At 47.3% G+C, this 23,601-nt stretch overlaps 1 protein-coding gene across 1 annotated transcript in view; it reads right to left on the bottom strand.

The window, feature by feature from the left end:
- Positions 1-23,601, bottom strand: part of fat2 (FAT atypical cadherin 2) — a 101,374-nt gene that overhangs the window by 15,530 nt on the left and 62,243 nt on the right. The window contains exons 17-23 of the mRNA XM_005453217.4: positions 17,125-17,336; positions 16,025-16,162; positions 15,796-15,939; positions 11,803-12,000; positions 10,385-10,985; positions 10,099-10,299; positions 8,393-8,550 (exon numbers count right to left, since the gene is read on the bottom strand). Coding sequence (XP_005453274.1) covers positions 8,393-8,550; positions 10,099-10,299; positions 10,385-10,985; positions 11,803-12,000; positions 15,796-15,939; positions 16,025-16,162; positions 17,125-17,336 — 1,652 coding nt within the window. The remainder of the gene's footprint in view (positions 1-8,392; positions 8,551-10,098; positions 10,300-10,384; positions 10,986-11,802; positions 12,001-15,795; positions 15,940-16,024; positions 16,163-17,124; positions 17,337-23,601) is intronic.

The raw sequence follows: 23,601 nt of genomic DNA on the forward strand, positions 1-23,601 counted from the left end.
CTTTAAATTCATCTTCATTCATTTAGACGCTCGTGTTGTGACTTATGTTTCACATTTTTAATGAATGCCAAAAATGTCTCTAAGTTTAGACAGATGGGGTCAAAAGTCCTTCACCGTGTCATGCTGTGCACTGAGCGGCCTCTCAGAGTTTCTGCACACTCAGCGTTCCCAAAGCCAGGTCATGTTTTCTACATGTAACACCGCCGTACTCCAACTTCCGAGGAGCATGGATGTTTTGGCCTCGCTGGTCGCTGGAGGCCGGGATGCATTATTGATAGCTGCTGTGTCTGTTTCGGTGTGCTCCTGTCTTTATTTGCAGCCCTCTGGAGCGTTCAGGCCATCCTTTGGGTGATGCTGCTCTGCTCTCTGTCGCTGCCACATGTTCGCTTTGCTTTCTTGTGGCAGTAAAAAGCTTCAGCACTGATTCATATCGGAGGGGCCGGACCTGCAGGATTCTTCTCATGGATCAATGACAGCCCACGGGGCTGAAGGAGGGAGCTGAGGCCTGAATCGTGCTGCTTGTCTTTAATCTTTTTCACGTGCATTCCTGTGACTCCGGGTGTGATTTATGGCAGCCGTGTGAGGGAGCTGAGGCACGCTGAGGCACTCTGATGCACTCGGGCTTTTACAGCATCAGCGCAGCACGAGTCGAATCCCGCTCCTCAGAGATTTCAGCTCTGCAGCATCAGTGCTTCGCCCCTCTATAAATCACAGCCTTTCAGTGCTGCTGGTAAACTGGAGAGTGCCCACAGTGTGTGATGTGTGTTGCGGCTGCACGCAGGCAAACTGCAGCGCTGGTGTCAAACCGAGACAGAGAGGGAGAAGGCCGAGCTCAGGCCAAAGAAGGAAAACTCAGCAATCTGACGCGCTTCAAACATTAAAATAAAAACTTTAAGTTTCCAACTTTTTAAAAAGAGGAAAAACCCTCGGACACGCACCTTTCCCTGCGCTACCGTTAGCTCATATGGCAGGAAAACAAATGCAGAGAGATCTCGAACACTTATGAGCATTACTTCATTCACTGCTCAGTTTCATCATTAAGGGGGGGTTCTTCCTTCCCACAGTCGCCAAGTGCTTGCTGAGAGGGGGTGGTCTGAATGTGGAGGTTTTGTGTATTATTGTGGGGTCTTTACCTTACAATACAAAGTGCCTTGAGATGACTAGTGTTATGATTTGGTGCTGTGTTAATTAAAGTGAGTGAATTGGGGCTAGATTTCAGCTTTGGTCACACTTGTGATCCTGTGTGTCTTCACTTGGACGGGGACAACAGAGGTATGTAAGAAACTCAAAGAGGCTCCTTGCATCAGGACTGAGTCTGGGTTTTTGAGAAGAGCTGCACAGCCAGAAAGCTGCATACCTGTCCAGTCGAGCTACTTGACAGGCAGTGTGCATCCTCACATCCTGGATATAAATCCAGTCTTTTTGAGGAACGCTAGTCTTTAACAGTTTGCAGAATTCAGGTGATGACTCAGCACTTGGGAGAGAATTTTTGGGAGGATGAAAGGCAGCAGTTCAGACTGCTCAGCATCAGGCTGAGGCTAAACACTGATGTCACTAACGCGATGTTTATCAGGAGCAATGCTCTCACATTTAGCATAAAAGCACATTAACTTTTGTTTACTCTTTTTGGAGATAAATAGTGACTCAACCTGGGAGACATGTAATTACATTTTCACTCATGTGGTCCTCAGAGTATTGGACATATTCATCACTGTCTGCCCTGCACCTGATCAAAATTCAGCAGGACTGAGAAAAAGCTGCAAACTCCTCCTGAGGGAGACGCACTGCTTTCCAAACATTAAAATTAATAATCATCCATTCAGTGTTCGTGAGCATTTGCTCAAACACCAAAACACATGAAGACCATCCAAGCAAGAGCTGCAGTACTTCGGACGTCCAGAAGAAGCAGCGGCAAGTCGCTCCCACAGACTGCCGTGTTAAAATAAGCACGTTTACAGCATGACAGAGAAACTGTTCTGGTCTCTGTTAATAGTTTCCCCCTATTAACAGAGACCATGTCTTTGCCATGAAATGGACAAAGATGCACATACACCAGGACACCCCACAGATGTTTTCTGTGGGCTGCCTTTCCTCCTCCCGTGCACTGATGTTGATCTTCCTTAAAGAAGGATTTTCAGTCCCGCTGCTTCCTCACTGTAAGAAGTCCTTAGTCTTCAGTGTGAAGGTCCTCCTTCTAAACCAAGCCTCCTCGATGTTTCCGTAGCAGTTTGGGTTTCATGGGGTAGGCTTGCTAACCCTACATCACAGCCTTCTCAGTTCTCAGTTGTTCCTAAAGGAATATAATCTCCCCAGAGTTTCCTGGTGTGCCCCAGTCTCCTCCCAGCTGGACAGGAAACACCTCCCCTGAGAGGCTCCAGAGTGGTCAAATGCCGCCTATCTCCTGTCTTTAAAGCTGAGCCCAGCTGCCCGTCAGGGAATTCCATGTCTGGCACCGCCAGCTCATTTTTCAGGTTGGAACGCAGACTGACCAATTAATTGACAGCTTAGCTCTCCTTTTCTTCAGTTCTGTCAATCACCTCCTCCGCTCTGATTGTGGAGCAAAGTGAGCAACAGAAAAGCCAGAGCTTCGCCCGCCGCAGACCCACACTGGTGGAATTTAATAAAACAAAGGGACGACTGCTGAATGAGACTCTGAGCAGGATTCCCTCCTGCTCTCTCATCGGGATAAAAGCCTAAACTGACATTTCAGGCGTTTTGTGTCACTGCAGAAACACTGACTGTGTGTGGAGCGCGCTCACTGACAATCCTCATCACACAGGAGTGACACATCACCTCTTCCTGTTCTACACTTCTCACCCTGGCAGCTTTTCATCCACACGCTCACACATTTCCATTTCAAAAGAGCCGAGTCCAAGCGCACGCGTGCAGAAACAAAGAAATTAGCGGCAACAAACAGGTCTGAAGGTGAGCGTGCGTTTCCTGTCCCACAGGTGTGAAAGCTGACAGAGAATACTGATGAGGTGTGGAAGAATACACTCATACGCACATCAGCTCAGTCCTCCCGGGTAATCAGGTGTATGAATAGCGCCTCGTATGTTCAGGAAGTTTCTCTGAACCAAACCCAGGTGAAGGAGCTCTTGCTGCTCAGAAATTCTTTTTGAAGCCATTTCTGCTCATAATGAAGCGAGCAGGGACCGAGATCCAAAGCCCAGGAAGGAGAACCCCGAGAAAGGCTGAATGGTGCTTTTGAAATTTCCTGAGAATGAGAGTGAGTGAATATTGAGCTGGAGAATTCATAGAGGAGGAAAGCCCAGGAGGGGAAACGTCATCAAGAGATTTCAGTCTTCAATTTCTAATCCATCAAACCAGGTTTGGGTCACGAGTTATCTGTTGATTATTCTCATTATTTTCTGTCAGCTTAATAAAGCTTCCTTGTACTGCTCCATGAACCGAGGCAATAAATGTTAGAGATTTTTCTTTTTTAAGTTCAGAAACTTGCAGCCTGTGAAACTCTGCAGGTCGGGGGGCAAAATATCACCTTACTCCATCCTCTTATCCTTGTCAGGGTCATGCGGGGGGAGTCAATCCTGGCTACCAAAGGTCTAGGGTACACCCTGGACAGGTCACTAGTCTGTCACAGAGACAGACAACCAGTCGCACCTATCCTGTCCTCACTAACTGCATGTCTTTGGACTGTGAGAGGAAGCCTGAGTACTCGGAGAGAACCCATCAGTGTTGGTCAAGTTACTTGAAAAAAGTAATCAGTTACTAATTACTGATTACTTCCCCCAAAAAGTAATCCCGTTACTTTACTGATTACTTATTTTCAAAAGTAATTAATTACTTAGTTACTTAGTTACTTAGTTACTTTTTAAAAACACGATTTACAACCTGAATAGGTGATAAAGCGATAGATCTTTCAGCCCAATTCTACTTTTTCTGCATAATTCATCATACAAAATGTAATCAAATGGAAAAGTCTCTTTTTAAAACTTGTTTTATTAGTTTTAATCTTTTAACTTTATGCATCAAGCAAAAACTTAATTATATGCAACATTCTCTGACTGGAAGAAATTTGTTTAACATTTAAACCTATTTTCTGCACATTCCAGCACATAAAATAAAATATTTTTTTGTGTTTACACTCACTCTTTCAAATAGATGCAAGTAAAACACAGCAGAAAATAAATAAAATCAAAGACTAGCGGTCCTGTTGCTCTATTTTCACCTGTAAAGCAGGACTGGGGTAGGCGGAGGTTTACCCTGGTGCAGGTGTGCTGCAGCGGTCAGTGGAAGAATCCGCGAGTTTCTCTGTGAATTTCACTCGGTGCTTGCTTGGAAGTTTAGGGGTTTTTTCGCTGTAAAAAGAAGTTTTCTTCCCACGCACAACGGACACTAATGTTTTTGTCACTTTTTATGGAATCAAACTCAAAATAAGGTCAGTACTTCCACGCTTTAAACGCTGCATGCTACACTCTGTCCCGCACTCAATATATTATGATCTGCACACAGCTGTTGTCACGAACGTCGCACTCGCTTACGTCACTGTCATGAGACGTTCTCGCAAAAAATCACGGTTTTAGTAACGCAGTAACGCAGCGTTCCTACGTGAAAGTAACGGTAATCTAATTACCGTTTTTGCAATAGTAATCCCTTACATTACTCGTTACTTGAAAAAAGTAATCAGATTACGCGTTACTGCCCATCTCTGGAACCCATGCATAGCTTCCAGGATTTTCCAAACTAATGACTCCAAAGGGTCAAAACATACATTTTTCCTCCCCACTGTCACCAAGCGCCAGCTCATAGGGGCTGATTGTTACTTCACAGAGTAGAGTTACCCAAGGTGAGCGTTGCTGTGATCTGGATGTGAACTAGATCCACGTGTGGACGATGGTTCCAGTTATCTGCTCCACACTCACACATCGAGATGAAATACAGTTCCTACACAGACGTGCACAATAAGCAGCGTGCTCGCATTTTCCTCTTTTACAGAGTCAAGCAGGTAAGAAGACATGCGTGTCTCTGTTGCTGCTGTCCTGAGACACAATGAAAGAAAAGTGCAGCATTTGGCGGAACAAGGATTTCTGATTCCTTCATTCACAGGAAGTTTCCCCTGAGCTGGGCATCTCTTTGTAACTGTCAAATGTTTAGTGGAGATATCATCTGAATTTCAGGAGCGGGACCACTCCTCCTTCACGCCCCCTCCGGCCTCAGGCTATAAAAGCCCCCCTTCTCCAATACCTGCTGTTCTCATCTTCATGCGAACACCCCTCGTCGTCAGACGCCTCGCAAAATTCTAAGAGCTTGATTCCTACTCACCCTTCGGCTCATCATCATGGATTCCCTGTCGCTCAGCCCATCGGACCAAGACCTCACTCTTTTGCCACCTGATTTTCCTGAGGCAGTCCGGGATCTGCAACCTAAACTTCCTAGTGGAGCCGCCACGGAGAGCCCGATTATAGCCGGCCGTCTGGCGCGCCTTCCAGCAGCTGTCCTCGCTGCGCAGCCGTCAGGTCCGCCGTTTGCATCCCCCGGAACTCCTCAACAATACAGCGGCTCTGGTCGCTCCCCTTCCCCGCGAAACTACAACCTTCGAACTGCTACTAGAGGAATATCCACTCCCCGTAAAGTTCACGGCAGAGCTCCACTCCGGATCGCCCTGAGGCATGTCTCCAGCCCCGCGGAGCTTCCCAGAAATACGACCCATCTCAGCGGTCAACTCCGAGGTTGCGCCCCCGTTCCCACGCTCCGGTGAGGTATCCCAAAGATTCTTTGCCGACGAAGATCTCCGACTAGACCGTCGCCCATCTCCAACGAGTTTTGAAAGAGAGAGGCATCCGCTTTCGCTGATCCGATAACAAGGCTACATTATTCCGTTTCTTCTTAACATCTCAGCGTCCCCGCTCTCATTCACTGAACAGAGTTAATCCTCCTCCGGGCACAAATGTCCCACCCCGACGACGTTCAGCTCTACACAGATGCCGCCCCTTCTGCCGGCTTTGGGGGCTATTACGGCGGAAGGTGGTTCACTTCAGCTTGGCCTCCCGAGTTCCGTCAATATATCCACGAGCGGTTCCTGCCTTCGTCAGCCGTTTACGAAATTTACCCGGTAGTCATCGCAGCCTCACTGTGGGGTCACGAATAGTCAAAAAGATCAATCCTCATTTGGTCTGACAACGTCGGCGCAGTCGACATAATCAACAAAGGCCGAAGCAATTCCCCTTCCATCATGCCCTTCATGCGGCGGCTCACGTGGCTATCAGTCACCCACCAGTTCCTAATCAGAGCAGAACACATTCCAGGCCATTTCAATTCCATTGCTGACTCCCTGTCTCGTCTCTCCCTCCAGACATTCAGAGCCTTGGCCCCCCACGCAGAGGCAGCTCCGACCCCCGTTCCTCCATTTTCAGCCGCGACGTTCGAGATCTAAACCCTAGCATCACAGAACTCATCAGCATCTCCCAAGAAGTGATTATAAATAGTCTTGCAGCAAGCACATTGTCCTCCTATTAGACCACTTGGAACACGTTCCGTTCGTTCCATAATAACTTCAACCTGCCCTTCCCGTCATTCGACATCGCAACAGTTTCCAGCTTCATGTCTCATGCCTTCCGGTTTCTGAGCATCAAAATTCCCACCATAAAGACATACCTCAGCAACATCAATTTCTTTGCCAAACTGCTCACAGGTTCGCCATGCCCAACCATTACGTCATCCTAGATATGATTACTCATCAAAGGTCTCCAGCGTCAGTCACCTGCCACGACCCTACACCGCTTACCCCTAACTTCAGGTCTTCTACATCGCAGCATCTCTACCCTCCGGCTGAAGTATAGCGACTACTTCCTGGCACGAACACTCGAAGCCATGTTCCTGCTCGCCTTCTTCGGCTTCTTACGCTGTTCCGAATTTACCTCCTCATCTTCGAAATCAGCCCCATGCCTATATACTACTTCAAAATAAACTCACCTTTAAGTCCCTTCGAATCACTAACCCATTACCTCGAACCTCAGAAAATCTCAGCACGCCTTACCTTCAGATCCACTGTTCATCACCGAATCTGGCCACGCTCCGAACAGGTCATGTTTCCTCTCACACTTTTGCCAAGTGGCCTCGTCTTATGGGATTCCTCCAAATCTTTTCTCTGGCCATTCCTTTCGCATCGGCGCCACGACTTCTGCCTCCCGAAAAGAAATCCCCGACCACTTAATCAAGCTCCTGGGTCGATGGTCATCACAAGCCTACCAGTTATACATTTGCAACAATCTCGAAGACCTCCGTAACTCCCAGTCTTCACTCCTGTAGGGGATGCCTTATTTGGGGGATCTGCCCAGCCCGGGAGCCGTCGCCAGTCCCCTTTGAGGCCTTCCCCAAACCGCAGCACCAGTTCACGCTTCCTCATCCCTCATCGTTACAGAGGATGTGGTTCCAGCTTGTGAAACGGAGATATCATCTGAATTTCAGGAGTGGGACCACTACTCCTTCACGCCCCCTCCGGCCTCAGGCTATAAAACCCCCCTTCTTCAATACCTGCTGTTCTCATTTTCATGCCCCCCCCCCAATTTTTCCCTCTCTTCTCCTCTCTTCCTTTCCTTCAGATATTCACAGATATGACCTGATGCTTCACTTCATCCCCACTCACATCATCGTAAATACCGATATTTGATTTGCTCCTGTGTGCCAGCCGCTGTGTCTGTGTGTGTGTGAAGTGTCTGATACCCGCCGAGCCGCTGGTCTGTGTTCTTCTCACTGCGGTGAATCTGGGTCAGTACGCCTGTTTTTTTGGCGTCGCTGACATTTTAGATGACGCTGCCTTCTTCGGTGTGAAATTCCAGCGATGTCCCGGACCTCTGTGAGCTGATGAGGCAGGCCAGCGTGAGAGTGGAGTTTGTTGTGGAGATGTTCAGCTTTCTTTAGTCACTGCTTTGAAATAAAACTCCGTACCACCATGCTGGTTCTCCCGACAAATCGAGAGCATATCAGTCATTCCTTTCTTGTATCTCTGCGTGACGGGTACTTCTACGTGCTCGAGTCCTAAATGCCTGATTGAATTTCAGATGCGGTCCTGAATAGCTGACCTGCATGAAGCTTCTACGCTGGCTGAGGAGACGCTTGACACAGGTCCTGGTTTGATCCGGTCATGTGACCCCTCTAATCCGCTGCAATGACTTTAGTGTATTTAACGAAGCCACTCGAGCATTTCTGTGAGCTTCTCTCAGAGTCAGAATAAATTGGAACAAAGTGCATTCTGGGTAACCTCTCACACAAAACCCTACACTACAACAGCGTTCAACAGGATCAGGCAGACATAATTCATCGCACACTTCTGAAACAGTGAGAGCTCAGATGTGTTCTCAGGAAAACTACATCAGCTGTAAAACCAAAGATGTCCGGCTCTCTGATGACAGTGCCGCAGATGCATCCGTACCTGTAAAGCTCCCCAGCCAATGCTGCTGTTGGTGGACACAATGACGCCCTGCTTCTGGATCGTCTTGAACCTCAGCGACAGTTTGAAGTCCTGGTTGTCCTCGTCCATATGGTGAAGGTACCTCAGGTAGGACCTACTGTCGAACCTCAGCGCTGACTCTGAGACATAAACAGAGGAAACACAAGCAGAGGTCACACACAGAAGAATGAGCTGGCCAGGCGTTTGCCTGGTTCATTCTCTCTTGAGTAAATGTGCAAATCATCTGATTTTTATTTTTGGATGGCTTCTACAACTTTTGTCTTTCAGACTTTAACCGTATCAACCATGACGGCGCCACCGCGGCGAGCTTCAGAGATCAGAAATCATATGTTTGTCTCACCAAATCAGCTCAGCATCCACCAATCTTTAATAATCCTTATCTGTGTTAAAAGGCGGGGCTCTTTTGATGTTTTTACACCTTCAGATGAAACGAAGAGGCAACCTGATTGTCATGTGTGATCTCTGATCTGACAGAAAATTTATTTGATGTTGTTACTGGAAAAGGAAAAAAACTGAGCAAAGAGTCAGGCACAGACGTCAACAACCAACCACGAGTCCAGCGGCAGCAACCCAGAGCAAATAAGAGTCACTAGCAAATTTCTCTTCTGCTTTTGTTTTTTAGTTGTTCAAAGATGAAAGTTTAATGACGCCTGTGGGGAGGTTTACTAACAACACCAAAGTGGATCAGAGCCCAGGAACTCTGATTTTTACTTTTTTTCTTAACTGAAGTTTGTGAACTTTGAGCTGCAGGAGAAACACGCGGCAGCAGTTGGATCTGGACCTGCAGTGTGGCACATCCGGCACAAAACTCAGCCTTTACTGGTTTTAAGAGCAGAGGGGTAAAAAGTAGAGTAAGACATGGTGGTGATGAGAAGAGCCAGCAGATCAGCGTTCCAGAGGAAAACCCCCTGCAGCCATAATCCGTACAGGAATGCCTGCACAAATCCCAATGTGGCCTGCTGCTCAGGCGTAATGGCGGTGCTGAGGGAATACTGATAGTATACCTGAGCATCTGGGAATTTAGCATCTGGGAATTTACTCCCTCAGTTCAGTTTGTGTAACTGGTAAGAAGAAAGCAGGGAGGCTGAACCACATGATGCACCAGGACAGGCTGACACTGGTGAGAATATTTACCCTCCTCATCCTCAGATCTCAGGAAGAAAAGGACGAAACTCCAGCTGCACACACTGCAGCATGAAAAGATAATTTTCTCTGCAGCTGTTTGAATATGGAGTGAGTTCAGGGGTTAGGAGGTCAGTATACTCGTCATCATAACACAGCACGTAAGCATGCAATATATATATAGTCTTCCAGGTAGAGACCCTACAACGATGTTCACTTTAAAGCCACCAGTCTCCACGAACAGAAACCTTGCTTAGAAGCCTAGTCCTACATGTGTGACAGAGGACTTAATAAAAAGCTGAACTGGCCTCACGTCCGGTTCGCTCAGTTACACCACAGCTGAATAACCCAGGAGGACGCTGTGCCCTCTGTGGATGTTCAGTCACATGACTGTACTGCAGCAGACTCATCCTCTACTGCAAACCTGCAGGTCTGAACTTTTCGATTCAAACATGCTGCTCTTCAGAAGATGTCAGAAACAGCTGCTGTACCCTGTCAGCTCATATGCACATACACTCTGAGTACAGACAGACAGGTGGACGTACCGTTGCAGGGGCAGGCGCTCTCCCAGGTGTGCTGCGGGGTGATGTAAGCAGCTCTGGCGGTGGTGAAATGGCCCAGCCTCTCTCCCGACAGCCGCACAGAGTTCCTGCAGCCTCGCGGTGGGCAGCCGCTTCCCAGACAGCCGTTGTGACTCACCCTCAGGATGCTGAGGCTCAGAGAGTACTCGATGTTCGATATGATGCCTGCACCAAAGAGTCCAACATGTCAGATGGCACACATGCTGAACACTGATCTCACTGACCACGTGTGATCGTGCACCACGCTTACCTGCGATCCTGCTGGTGGGCAGGGGCCGAACGGGGCCGCCCTGAGGCCTCCAGATGAGCAGGGCCTCCAGGGCTCGGGGGTCGGGCCGCTGCTGTAGGCTGGCCAGGTGGAGCTCCTGCCGGGGGAGATCCAGCTCTTGTCCCAGGCTGCGCTGGAGGCCTCTCCAGTAATCGCCCAGGAACTCCTCCGGCGACATCCTGTCCAGCTGCAGCGTCAGTCCAGAGTCCAGCGCTTGCTGAGTGGCCACCCACACGTGAACTTTGACCCCAGTCCAGACGGTGAACTTCCCGTCGCTCACGCTGACATTGAGCGCGTATGAGCCCTCCTCCAGGTGTTCGTCTGCCCAGATTTTGCCGTCAGCCTGGTCTATGGAGAAGCTCCTGTCATCGGGACTCTGCGACACCAGGCTGTAGGTCAGGACGTCCTGCACGTCCTGGTCTGAGGCATGAAGCCTGCCGACGACCCGGTTTGCAAACAGCCCTCCGGAGGTGGTGATGGAGACCTCCAGTGGCACCACAGAGGGAGGATACTTGCTCTCCTCGGTGACGTTGATGTTGACCACGCAGATGGAGGACAGGGGAGGGTGGCCGCTGTCTGTCACCTGGGCAAAGGTGAAGGACAAAAAATTAAATGATTTGATTTGTTCTTACGAAATAATGTTCTTACGAAATGTAGAAGCTGGGCCAGGTAACATGTATGTTTCTCCTTATGCATGTACAGTTGTGCAGGTGCGTGTCTCCCTCCTCTCTAATGCTCTCTAATAAATAAAAAATTTTCTCATTTGCAATCAAAGCAAAAAAAAAAAATTGTATTTCACATTTCATATTGGTCTTTTTGTTTCTTTGTCGTGATCAATCAAACTATATCCAACCACTGTTATTTATTTTTTTCTCCCTCTAAGAGCAGAGAACAAAATGAAAAATGCAGCATTTTGGAGCAAAGTATCATCTCTCAGCATCCCAAAATATATTTGTTCCAGCCAACAAAATCCATACAGTGCAGGACACGAATATGCACCATCAGCTGCAACCTGAAACAGCCTGAACCCTCAGAATAACCCCTTCTGTAAATGGATTATAGTGAAGAGTTGAAGCAGGGTCATTCTTCTGACTTTCATTTTTCCAGCTTAAATAATTCCTGTGTTTAAATTCAGTCATTGTTACTGGGTGTGCAGGGTGAGTCTTGACATTCAGAACCACAGAAAACCATAAAGACGACTTTGTTCTAACTTTTCTTCACCTCTCCGGACAGCACAGTGGCTGAGGCCGGGAGCGACGCTCAGCACCTCCAAAGCCGAGACAAACCTTTTAACATGTCTTTCCTGCAGTGAGAGTTTGTGAGAGAAAGACAAGAGAAGAAAATAGAAAAGTGGAGGGAAATTGAGCATTGCATCGGGAGGGCAACCTGAAGCTTCTCACCTGTATCTTGAGCTGATGGTGAGCTTTCACCTTCTTCCTGAGTGGAGCAGAGAGCGACAGCAGGCCGCCCTGGTCCACATGGAAACGGCGGTCCTCGTTCCCGCTGACAATGTGGAAGGAGAAAGGCGGGCCGTTCCTCGGGGTGTCTTTGTCCATCACCACCAGCTGGAGGATGCTGCTGCCGACCGCCTCGCCCTCCTGCGGGACACATTTTTATTCAGTTTTGGGCTTCTACTAACAGGTCGTCATTTTTAGGATGTTCTCATTAGCATCACAGAGCTCCAACATTGACCTCAGAGCTCCCATTAACCAGAGATTTAGTATGTTCTACCTCATGTTAAATTATTCACATGCAACACTGCCTGTATAGTTGCTCTGCCTTTTTCATGACATCAAGCACATGATGGGAGATACACTGCAACATCCTCCAGCTCATTCTGTGGGATTTAATCTGAGAGTTAGAAATGTTCTGTCTGCAGGAAAATGTGAAGATTTATTACACTCAAACACATTCGGCTCACATCCACTTCACTCACACTGGCCTGTTTAGGCTCAGTGACTGCATGGGTGGGTGGGTGAATGGATGGATGGTTGGATGAATGGGTGGATGGATGAATGGAGGGATGGGTGGTTGGATGGATGAATGGAGGGATGGGTGGGTGGGTGGATGGACGGCATGGTGGATGGATGGATGGGTGGATAGCATGGATGGATGAATTGATGGATGGCTGGATGGATGGGTGGATGAATGGATGGCGTTGTGGGTGGACGGATGGATGGCGTTGTGGGTGGACGGATGGATGGATGGATGTCAAATGTCTTTTGTGTGCTGCACAGAGCCACACTGATCACACTCTTCCTGTTTAGCACTCCATCCATGTTTGCTGGTCATTTAAAGAACAGCCGGCATGTCCGTAAAGCTCAGAGACGCTTCGGCGCCGGAATGGAAGCTGTTTGCAAAGTGACTCCCTCCTGTTTCCACTGACTGTGCCAGAAAATAATGAAGACCTTCAGCTGTTTGCTGTGATGGATTACCTACTATCTCAAGTAATTTAAGAGGCTTTGCATGCTGATTTTCATATTGTAGGGAATTAATAGAAACCAGAGCTTCCTGGAAAAACAGCTTATCAATCTAAAAACATGCAGCGTACTTTGGGAGAGGCTGCAGTAAAGTATACACCACTCAGAGTTAATGGGCTAAAACGTGCAACACCTCCGGAAGAGGACTTTCAAACTTCCAATTACAGCACGCCTCACAGGACGCAGCAGAGACGAAGCTCAGCTTCATGATAGAGATGGACCGATCCGATATTACGTATCGTATCGGACCTAAATTACTGGATCGGATATCGGAGTGAAATAAAAAATGTAATCTGATCCATTAAATATCATGAAAGCACCTCACAAAACTAGCGACATGGCACAACTCAGCTCATTACCTTAGCACGTTGGAGCAGTATGCCTCATGTGATAGAGCGCTGTGGGTGCCAGACCTGTCAGCGGTCTGGTTGAGCATTTGGAGCCTCGCTACCAAACCGGCATTTCATCTCCGAGAAAGTTATCCCAGAGAGAAGTGAAGCAACTGTGTAAGTTCATCTCTGAATGTTTGTAAAGCATTCCCACGTTAAGCTTAACAACCGATATATGGAGTGACTTCCTCTCATTCTCTCTTCCTCTCCTGTTGTTACTTCAATCATGAAACTGATCAGCTGATCGGCTTTCTGTCGCGACTCCGTCTCTCTTGTTTGTTTTTGGCCCACTTTGCACCAGAAAGAGGAAACCAGCGGCTGAACAACAGCAGCACGTTTAAGCTTGATAAGCTGTTGTTAGAATTTATTTAATATTACTTTCTACACCATGATCCTTTTCTACGTAGCTGAAGGCTGGTAACTGTGCAGGGGCGGATCTTGCAAAGTTTAGCCAGGGGGGCCGATAGGGCATTAACAGGGAAAAGGGGGCACAAAGACATACTTTTCTTCCTTATTCTCATTTAAAATGTCTAGCTTTTAATAAATAATTATCTGAATCTTACACCCAAAGTTTTAATCTGATGTAAAATGTATAGAAGTGAGGAATGTGTAGGTTTAAGTTTATTAGATTGATCAGTATTGCTGAACTATGAAATATTTTGGGTGCAGTGCATTTTTTGCATACAGGTATAACAGAATAGCTTTAGTGTTTGTTTTTTTTTTACTTGAGTATGAACTTATACAAAGGCAGCAAGATATTACAAAAAATGCACTATATCGGATTCATATCGGTATCGGCAGATATCCAAATGTATGATATCAGTATCGGACATAAAAAAGTGGTTTCGTGCCATCTCTACTTCATGATAGCGAGACCAATGTGCAGGTGGAACGTGCAATTATGTTAAAGCTGCATTCTTTCTCACGTCCTGCAGGGGGCGACTCCTCGGGCTGGTTTAAAATGGAGATTCTATGGAAGTCTGTGAGCCAGGAAACTTTCTACACTGCATCCACACGTGTGTGGGTGTGTCTGTGTGTATTTGGTGCTACATGAATCAAAGTCAGTTGAATGTAGGGGTGAAGCATGTTCACTGGGGTTGATGGCTGTATTGGAGCTACAGTCCATCAGCAGCTGCTGCAGCCTCTGAGGACACTCTGCAAACACCATGAATGACCTGCACCACTTGTCTGAGAAACACTGACAGCATCCATCTGCTGGGCAGAGTTTCTCCATCAGGCAGAGCTGGCTGCAGAGCTGTCGGCAGATGGGACAATAACCCAGAGTCTAGATTTGTCTTCACACTGGGTTTGGCAGCGTTTCGGTCCTGGATCAGCGACTCGATGGGAGTTTGCGAGCTGGCGGGGGAAACAGTAACTGTCAGTGAGGCGGTGCGACGGGACTGCCAGCAGCATGAATTCATGTCAACGCATGCAGGCATGCGGGCATCCACATCCCAATGAAGCATCCAAAAAATACACACTGGAGCGAAAGCTTTGACTTTGAAATGTAATTAGAAGTTTCAGGTGAGAGGTGAGAGCGAAACGCTGATGTGTTTCTGCCGCTTTGATCCCTGAAAGCTGAGAAACCGCTCTGATGACGGAGCAGCATATATCCACCTGTCACAGAGAGTGCTAACAGGTGGATAAACGGTCACCTGTAGTGAGCTCTCTTTAATTACCTGCAGCTGTTGGGTCATCTGTCTCCATTATCACCTTGTTAGGCCGAGCAGCTGCTTTACGGGACACCTTAACGCGCTCGTCTCTGTCTGTGTTTATCCACAGGTGTCAAAAGTCACACAGGACTGTAACTGTGGCGTCCTCCCTGAGGACAGCCGAGCTTATTAATGACAGGTGATTCATTCTGGCCGGTTCTGGGTACACACGTATTTCTTCCCCTCAACATCACTCTCTTTTTCCTGACGCAGGCGTGTGGTGCAGTCATGATTGTGTCTTTTTAAAGCTGCAGAGGCACAAACCTAATCTCCCCGCCTTACCTGTGATGTGCTCAGTGATCAAATCCATTTATGATCCAGGATTCATTAGGACAGAAACAATCCTAAAGCCCACATTACATATCTGCAGGATGACAGAGCGACTAGAAACCTGAGCATGAGGTGGGGGAATATATGGACCACTGAGCTTGGATCAAAAAACAACAAATGTACAAAAAAAATGGGGATGTTTTTCTTAGAAAGTTACACATAAGTGATAAAAAAAGCAGAGAAATTCTCCAAGATTAAAATCACAAATTAAGAAGGAAACCTTTGACCTGAGGATATAAAGTCTGAATATTTACAGAACATGGTGAGAATCTCTCATCAGCCCTCAAATGTGGTGTGTTGGGCTCATTGCAGCTCATTTTAAAGCTTTTTTTCTAGGTCAACTACAGTTTGGTCGTTACTCGAACGGCGTCAGGAACACGAGTTATGGAATCTGGGGAATATCTGTCAGCATAATAATAACATTAATAATTTAAATGAATAAAGGCTTCCAGCCTGCGTGGGTGACGCTCGGGTTGTTTTACCTGCAGCAGCAGACTGTGGTTGACCTGAGAGAAGACGGGCGGGTTGTCGTTGACGTCAGTGACGGTGACGGCGACGAGGACGGCCGAGGACAGAGGCGGGCTGCCTTCGTCAGCTGCCTGCACCGTCAGGGAGTAGTGAGGGATCTGCAGATGAGGAGAGGGAGAGTTTTCACGTGACCTGCTGCTTCTTTAGTGCAACGCAGCTCACATTGCTCCTGAGCACGCTCACCTCCTCTCTGTCCAGCGCAGTGCGGACAGTGATGTCACCGCTGCGAGCGTCAATGGAGAACTGCTGCAGAAGGTCGCCGCTCACAATCGAGTAGCGCAGCAGGTTATTGACCGGGCCGTCCTCATCTGTGGCAGTTACCTGGACATGGAGAAAAAGGAAGGATGAAAAGCGGGAGAGGAATAACTCTGCCTACCTCTGTGGAGGTCAGGGGTCACACAAAACATCCCCACGACACACCGACAAGTTCAGTCGCGAGCGGATCAAAGGTCACGGAGAGCTGAGCTCTGTGCGAAGGTCTGAATGTGGATCCTTGGCTGAAGGACTCTTCACATCCAGCCTCTGGAGCTTTCAGCAGCTGCGTCCGCACAGCGAAGCTCGGGATTTTGTGCATCTTCCTCACAACAGCGCGATTGTTCTCACCTTCTTTTTAACGCAGCATTAGATTGGACTTGGATTTTTAGCCTCTTAAGCTTCAGTATCATTATCGTGCTTTTTTATCTCTTTAATGTAATAACTTCAATGAGTCATTTAGTTATTCTGGGTTGGTTTGACTCTAACATTATTATTTAAGGTCAAAACTTGATAATAGATTAAAAAAAGACTGAAAATGAATAACACCGTGCTTTGAAGTCGTCCCGTCCAACTTCTCCTCCTCTGTGACTGCAACTAACTAATCCTTTCATTCAGCTAACAGAACCTCTGTCTTGTTATTTAAAGGTGAGCCTGATGACGTGGGAACAGATGACAAGAAAAACGAGGAGGAGAGAATCACGCAGCCCTGCTGTGACCGTCAGGAGGCGCCGAGCTGTGTCATTGCTGTGTTATCTCTGCTGCTGGCCTGACAGGTGACGCCGACGTGAATGATGTTTTTCATCACTTGTTTTCTTTACGTTAGCACGTGCATGTGTTATGAGCTCATCAGCTTGCATGACCACTAAATACGTGCAGATCGCCCCTCGGCTGTGAGACATTGTTAATTAAAAGTCTGATTTGACTGATATTTTTGTGTTTACATGGATGCACGCATGTGTGTGTGCTACATAAATCCAGCATGCAGACTCCATACAGAACAACGACCTCGTGTGAGTCACAGCTCTCACCTTCATCACCAGGCGCCCAGGCGTCAGATCCTCCGACACCTCGGCACTGTAGTCACTGCGCCCGAACACCGGCGGGTTGTCGTTCACGTCTGTCACGTTAATGATGACTGTGGTGATGTCACTGAGCGGCGACTTCCCGCGGCTCCCCTCCACAGACAGGTAGTACTCCCGAGAAACCTCGAAATCCAGCGGGGCCACGAGGGTCACGAGGCCTGCAAGAAGGGAAACAGCTGGTTTGATCCCGTGCTCTGACACCGGTGCTAAATTTACTCAATATTCCATCCTCGCCTCGAGGAGCAGGAGACACAGGACAGGAGAGAAGAGAAGTTGAGCTCAGTAAATCAGAGTGCCCTCGCTTCCTTCCTCTTTCCCTGCAGTACAAACTTCCCGCTTCCGTGTATCATGTGACACACCTCTGTGAGTTGAACCTTTCAGGTGGCGTGAATCTGTGACATTTGTTTTCTCTGATAATGTGGATGGAATCAAATTCCAAAGATGTCATTTCATGAATATCTAGTACTTGAGGAAATTTTGACACACAAAAACATTTTTCCCATTTCTGAATGAACCTCTAAATGTCTCATGTCACGTGGAACTAACCCTGGAGGGAACAGGAGCCCTGCAGGGAACAAGCGCGCTTTGGGACGCCCTCGCCTTTCTCCAGTTTCTGGAATAATGACAGGGAAGTGTCTCTGAATGTGGCAGGGCCTCCACACGAGCAGTGAAAGTGTGCAGGGAGCGGGTGGAAGCTGTGCTGATGTAGATAAATGAGGTGAAAGGGACACCGAGTACTCAAATACACCTTACTAACTCCATGAATATAGTAGACACGCATGTGTGTGTGGTGCGTTCACTGAGCAAACTCAAAAGCGGGATTCTGATGTTTAAGTCATCAGTTAATGTGATGAAACTTCTCCAGTGGACCGATCGTGTTCTTAAATGTAAGAAAAGCAAAGCGAACCAGCGACAACTGAGCAACGACTCTCTCTGTATTTTCTCTCTTAGAAACCTTTTCCCTCCTGTTTGTGTCTCACAGGTGTAACTGTAACTAGGAATAAGTGTTTTTGGTGTCTGACTTTATTGCCGTTAACTTGTTGTCTCGTTTCCGTGGAGACGCTCGGCTGTCAGCCAGTCTGCTGAACCATGCTTCACTGACAAAACACAGAAAAGCATCCAACACAAGCAAGCGTCCACCACCATCGCCACAAAGCCGTCACCTCCTTCTGCAAATCTTTATCGCCGCACGTCACGCACACGTCTGCGATCGAGGCGCGCTTCAGAGTCCAGCTGCGACGTTCAAACACATCTGAGCTTCGGTGCATTCTCGCTCACACCTCTCTGCGTTCTCACCTGGACAGTAAGTCCACTGCACAGCTTTTATCACCACTCAGCAGCCAGTGTGTTAAAGCAATAACCAGAGACTTAATGCCTTGCTTAAGAGCACTGATCGTAGCTGATAGTGGAGAAGTGAACACCTCGTACATTAGATCAAACACTGCTCATATTTCAGAGGGTCTGATTCAGAGTGGAGGCACGCACACTGTGCAGTTACAAACACATTACAGGGAAACGCTCACAAGTGGGTACAAGACTGAAACCGGCACATGAATTCTTTCATAATTACTGTTTTGATGAAGACCATCAGCCAATCAGAAACTGGGGATGGTAGGCATTTTTAATGTGGCTACCAAAAGGCAGATAAAGTAAACTGGACTCGACCTTTTTACATGTTTTTAAAATTTAAATAAAGTGGTGCAGGTAACTGGGTCACATCACCTGGATGGAGCCCTCACTCTCCTCATCCTGCACCTGTCCAAAGACTCAAAGGTGAACAGTTACCTGTCTCTGTGTTAGCTGGTTAAAAATGCTGATGTGAGGTGACCGGCGTGAGCGAGTTTGCTACAGCTAAAGCAGGAGAAGGGGTCAAAGGGCAATCACTACACCTGCACGGTTCTGTGCAACTGCAGCTGTCATCGGACGATCGGACACACGTGACGTATTTATTTTACTTTGAGTTAAGAAGCGTTTAAGTTAGAGATGTGATTTACTTTCAGTCACAGGTATAAAATAAAGAGTGAAAGCTTGGAAATTCATCCAGCAGCAAACCCGCGTCTCCACAGAGACCAGCATGAACGTCCTGGTGCTTTTATCTCCTTTAGAGAAGCTCAGACTTCATTCAGACAAAAATATCGCTGTGACACTCAGTGCTGCACAGACACAAACATTAATAGGACTTTCCTGCTGGATCACACCTGTGAACACTGCACATGCTACCAGCTGGACACTTTCCCTTCAGCTGTCTCCCAGCACACACCTGGCACCTGCCTTCACTGAGTCTCCTCTGGTCCATCCGGCTTCCACATCCAAACTTCAGAGAAACAACATTTAAACCAGCTCACGCTTCCTGTTTCTGCAACATTCACATTATTATTAATGCTCGTTTCCTCAATTATTGCTTACAGGTATCGATCAGAATTGATTTGGGGCTGGGTAAGGAAGGACGTCCCCTTGTGACAAGAAAGCAGCAGAAAGTCGTTTTTCATTAACTTAAAACTGGAAGTGTTCTCTCTGTGTTTGAATTCAATAAAACTGTTAGCGTGTCAAACTTGACTTCGTGGTAATCAGTAAATAAAGAAAGCTGCCAGCTGTGCAGTTAAAATGAATCTGCTGCTTTCATTTTGAAATGATAAATGTGTCCCATGTGTAAAGCAGAGTGTGGCTAAAGGCCGGCCAGGTGGTTTTAATAAGCTGCTGGTGATTTTCTGGTATATTGATGCAAACAGAGCACTCAAAGCAAAGATCCTCCCTCTTAACCTTTTAAAATTCAGAATGCCCTCCAAACCCCCTAGAGAGCACACCTCAAATGAACTTGAGATGATTTCCACTTGATTCGACTCCACAGACAAAACACCACCTGTTTGGCAAAAAGATGAAACTCTTGTTTTCCTGCCCTGAATCAAAGTCCTGGCGCTGATTTCCCATCAGCTGCTAATGTCTTCCAGCACCTGTCAGGGCCGCGAGCTCAGGACGCATTCGCTTTAACACCGGGCCGCCTGTTTGTGCTTTTACTGTCAGTAAGTCCCGTTTAACCCGAACGGCGAGTGGAGCAGCTGTTCAGGTGCTGTGATCGTGCTGCTGTGTCTGATAGAAACTTTGTGAGCTCGACTTCCCACGATAAGTCTGTATTTAGTCCCCGTGTCTCATTCTGCCCGGGTGCTTACACTTCCCTGATTACCCTTTTAGTGTTTCTCAACCTCACTGTGGGTTTCTCATAATTCCAGTCAGTCTCCCAGTGGGCCATAGTTTTGCCCTCTTTGGACTCAACCCTAAATGAAGAGCTCATTTTCAGTTCACCCCTCCATCCACACTGACCCTCCACGAGACCAAAGCTGCACCTCTGTGAGGCCGGCACTGGTCCCCGGGACAAATGTTTGACACCCGTATTTTAAAAGCTTAAACTGAAGACTTCATTAAAATAAATCGAGCTTCTTTGTGAAAAATGAAATCTTTACAATTATGAATTTTGTTCACAGCAAAAAGCTGAAAAACCATGAAGAATGTGAGAGCGTGACAGCAGCTCCTGACGAGTCGATGCATATCTGTGCTAATGCGCGCTGGTGTGTGTGGGCTCAAAGAAAATAATCAGAGAGCCAAGACATCACGTCCAGGCTAGCCTGCTTTTGACGAGTCCTGTCATTCACGACTCGTTTCACTGGAAGCTGCCGCGGTGCGTTTCCCTCTTCGTTAACATCTCTGATCTCACCCACATGATTCAGTGACACAACATTCTTCCAACCAAAGCTGTCACTTCTGGGCGTAATGGCGCATTACCGGCAAATGTCAAAGGAGGGATTTTGGAGCATTTTCAGCCCGCAGATTCCTCAAGCTTGCGGTCTGTGGAAGATCAGTAATGTTCAGTGAAGTAACAGAAACATATTTTCCAAACTTGGCAGGAAGTCCGCGATTTCACTTTTTACTCTACAGATTTACTATTTTTTTCCTCCCTTTGTGTCACCGCTGCAAATTCTGTGCCATTAACTGAATTTCAGTGCCTGGCAATGTTTTCCAACAATTACTGAAAATCCACCCTAAAAAGACATCAAAGAGGAAATGTGCGGAACAATAACAGAGCAGCCGGTCTCGAAGCCTTGGTTTCAGATCTCCACCCACATTACTGAGCACAGCCCTGAAAGACAAATGCTGCTAAACATTAAAGCCTCTGGAAAATTCTTGGATCATCCGGAATCAGGTTAAAGGCAGCTCGGATCATCGGGGCTTTCGACAGCAGCTTTTCTCGCACTGTTGGAAGAGGCGAGTTCAGCTTCCAGCTCAGTACAGTCTTCATTCTGGTCACTGATTGGACAATGAAGAAAACCCCCAACGACTCGACCATGAAGCATCCAAGAGACGCTGATCACCAGCGTCTCCATGGAGGTCAGAGTCAACTCATAGATTTATCAGAACGTGGAGGAGGCCCTAGAAATCCACCAAATCGATGTCTTCCTAAAAGTCAGGCAAACGAGACAAAAGTACAAGAAAATAAAGAGCAATAGATCCATTCATCCATTTTCTTTCACTTATCATCTGGGCCCTGAGCAGAGAAGCCCTTCCTCTCCCCCATCACCTCCCCATACCTCACCCAGGAGGCGTCCTCGTCACATGTCTGAACTATGCATAAAACACGCACACCTCATGAGCAGAAGATCTGCGGTTTGAGATGGCGAGGACACGCCTGGGAAGCCTGAGTGCTCTAAACACTCTTTAGATTTGGATGATGTCACAGAGAGGAAGCTATTCAGACCTTCTGTTTATAATGGTCAGCCAATCAGAACAAAACCAGCTTCAAGGGCTTAAACAGCTTGTTTCAGACAGAGGATGAACTGAGGCCCAGTGCGAGGAAAAGAAGGATTATTTTGAATTGTGACTCATGTGAAGCTGCTCTAAACCAGTCCAAGAATCAAACTATGATGCTATAAACTGGCCATCTCAAATCCTATAACTGAAACGATGATGCATGGAAGCCTGTTGTTTCCAGCTCGACGTTGTGTTTACAGCTTTTTACTCCTGAGGAGAAGCGTGAAGTGACACGTCATGGAGGTTTTCCTCATTTGTGTGCCGGCACCGTCTTTTGGTTCTGGAGCTTACGCAGCTCGCAGAGATTTGTGCGCTCTGGCTCAAATAAACGACGTCCGTGTGGAAGCTGCAGTAAAGAGAGACAAAGTGCTGCGTGTCCGGTGTGTGAAAAACAGCGTTTGATCCCAGGACGGAGGGAGATTTACTGTTTACGACCGCGTCCTCCGCAGCATGCTCGGAGATGTTTACGGATGACGCACAGGATCAATAATTGATTCAATTCTGAATCATTCTGCAGACATCAAAAAACTCAAATCATAAATTATCCACAAGCCAGTGAGTCACTCGCCTCTAATCGTGCCGTGGATGGACGAGTATTGATTGGAAATTAACTTTGAGAAAAACAGGAGAAACTGGAGCTTCTGCTGTTTGTGAATCATCTCAGACAGAAAGCTGAACTTTTCCTGTCGGCGAGTCCCGCCGGAGGCATGCGAGCTTCCGACACACAAACAGCACTCCCTCTTCTGCAGGGGGAAGGATCCATTCATAAAACACACGATTCAGGTCAAACACAACCCGCTCGCCTGGAATTCTTCACTGACATGACACCGACCAGCTCAGAGTTCACCAAACTAAAAAAAAACTATGCTAACCAATCATATTCTGACATTCAGTATGCTGGGTAAATATGAAGCTAGCGTCAGCCGGCTGTTAAAAAAACAAAACAATCCTAACGGGGCGACACACAGAACTAATTTTGCTGTCCAGAGAGCAGTTGCATGAAGGACCGTCACGCACTCATGCAAGCGTGAGCGTGTGCTGCAGGCTGACAGCGCTTCAAACTAAGAATAAGTAAAGACATCTGAGTTAGTGACCTGCGTTGTTGCAGAGGCTGCATCGATCAGTGCGATTGCTAAACTGCTGGAACTGTGGTGCTGCTCGCTGGTCTCTTTGCTCTGGTCTGCAGGCCGAGCCAACACTTTCACACTTTTCTATTTCAGCTTTAAAGTGTCGTGCGAACCAAAAATAACCTGCAATCTCAGTGAATCTCAACTAGTTGAGATTCTAATCGTCTTGTCTTGGCTTTTCAAAATAAACAGATGAGTGCACCTCTTCTGGCCTTTAATGATTTATTGGCAGCGAGCTGTGAGATAGTCCCACACTGCAGTTCAGTCCGACTGTTAAACCCAGCAGAGGGCAGAGCTCGCGAGCGCTTGCTGCTCCACCTGCAGCGTTAATAAATCCTCTCTGCACAAACGCAACAGTCTTAGTCTTCTTTAAAAACATCTGCAGGTAGAAAAACTGAAACCTTGTGATTATTTGTCCAAAATGATTAAACTGTTTAAATTCAGATTGAGCCCAAAGCATTTCCTTTACCTGAATATTAATGCAGAGGAAATATTA

The sequence above is a fragment of the Oreochromis niloticus genome, linkage group LG2, assembly GCF_001858045.2.
Source record: "Oreochromis niloticus isolate F11D_XX linkage group LG2, O_niloticus_UMD_NMBU, whole genome shotgun sequence".
NCBI classification, from domain to species: Eukaryota; Metazoa; Chordata; class Actinopteri; order Cichliformes; family Cichlidae; genus Oreochromis; species Oreochromis niloticus.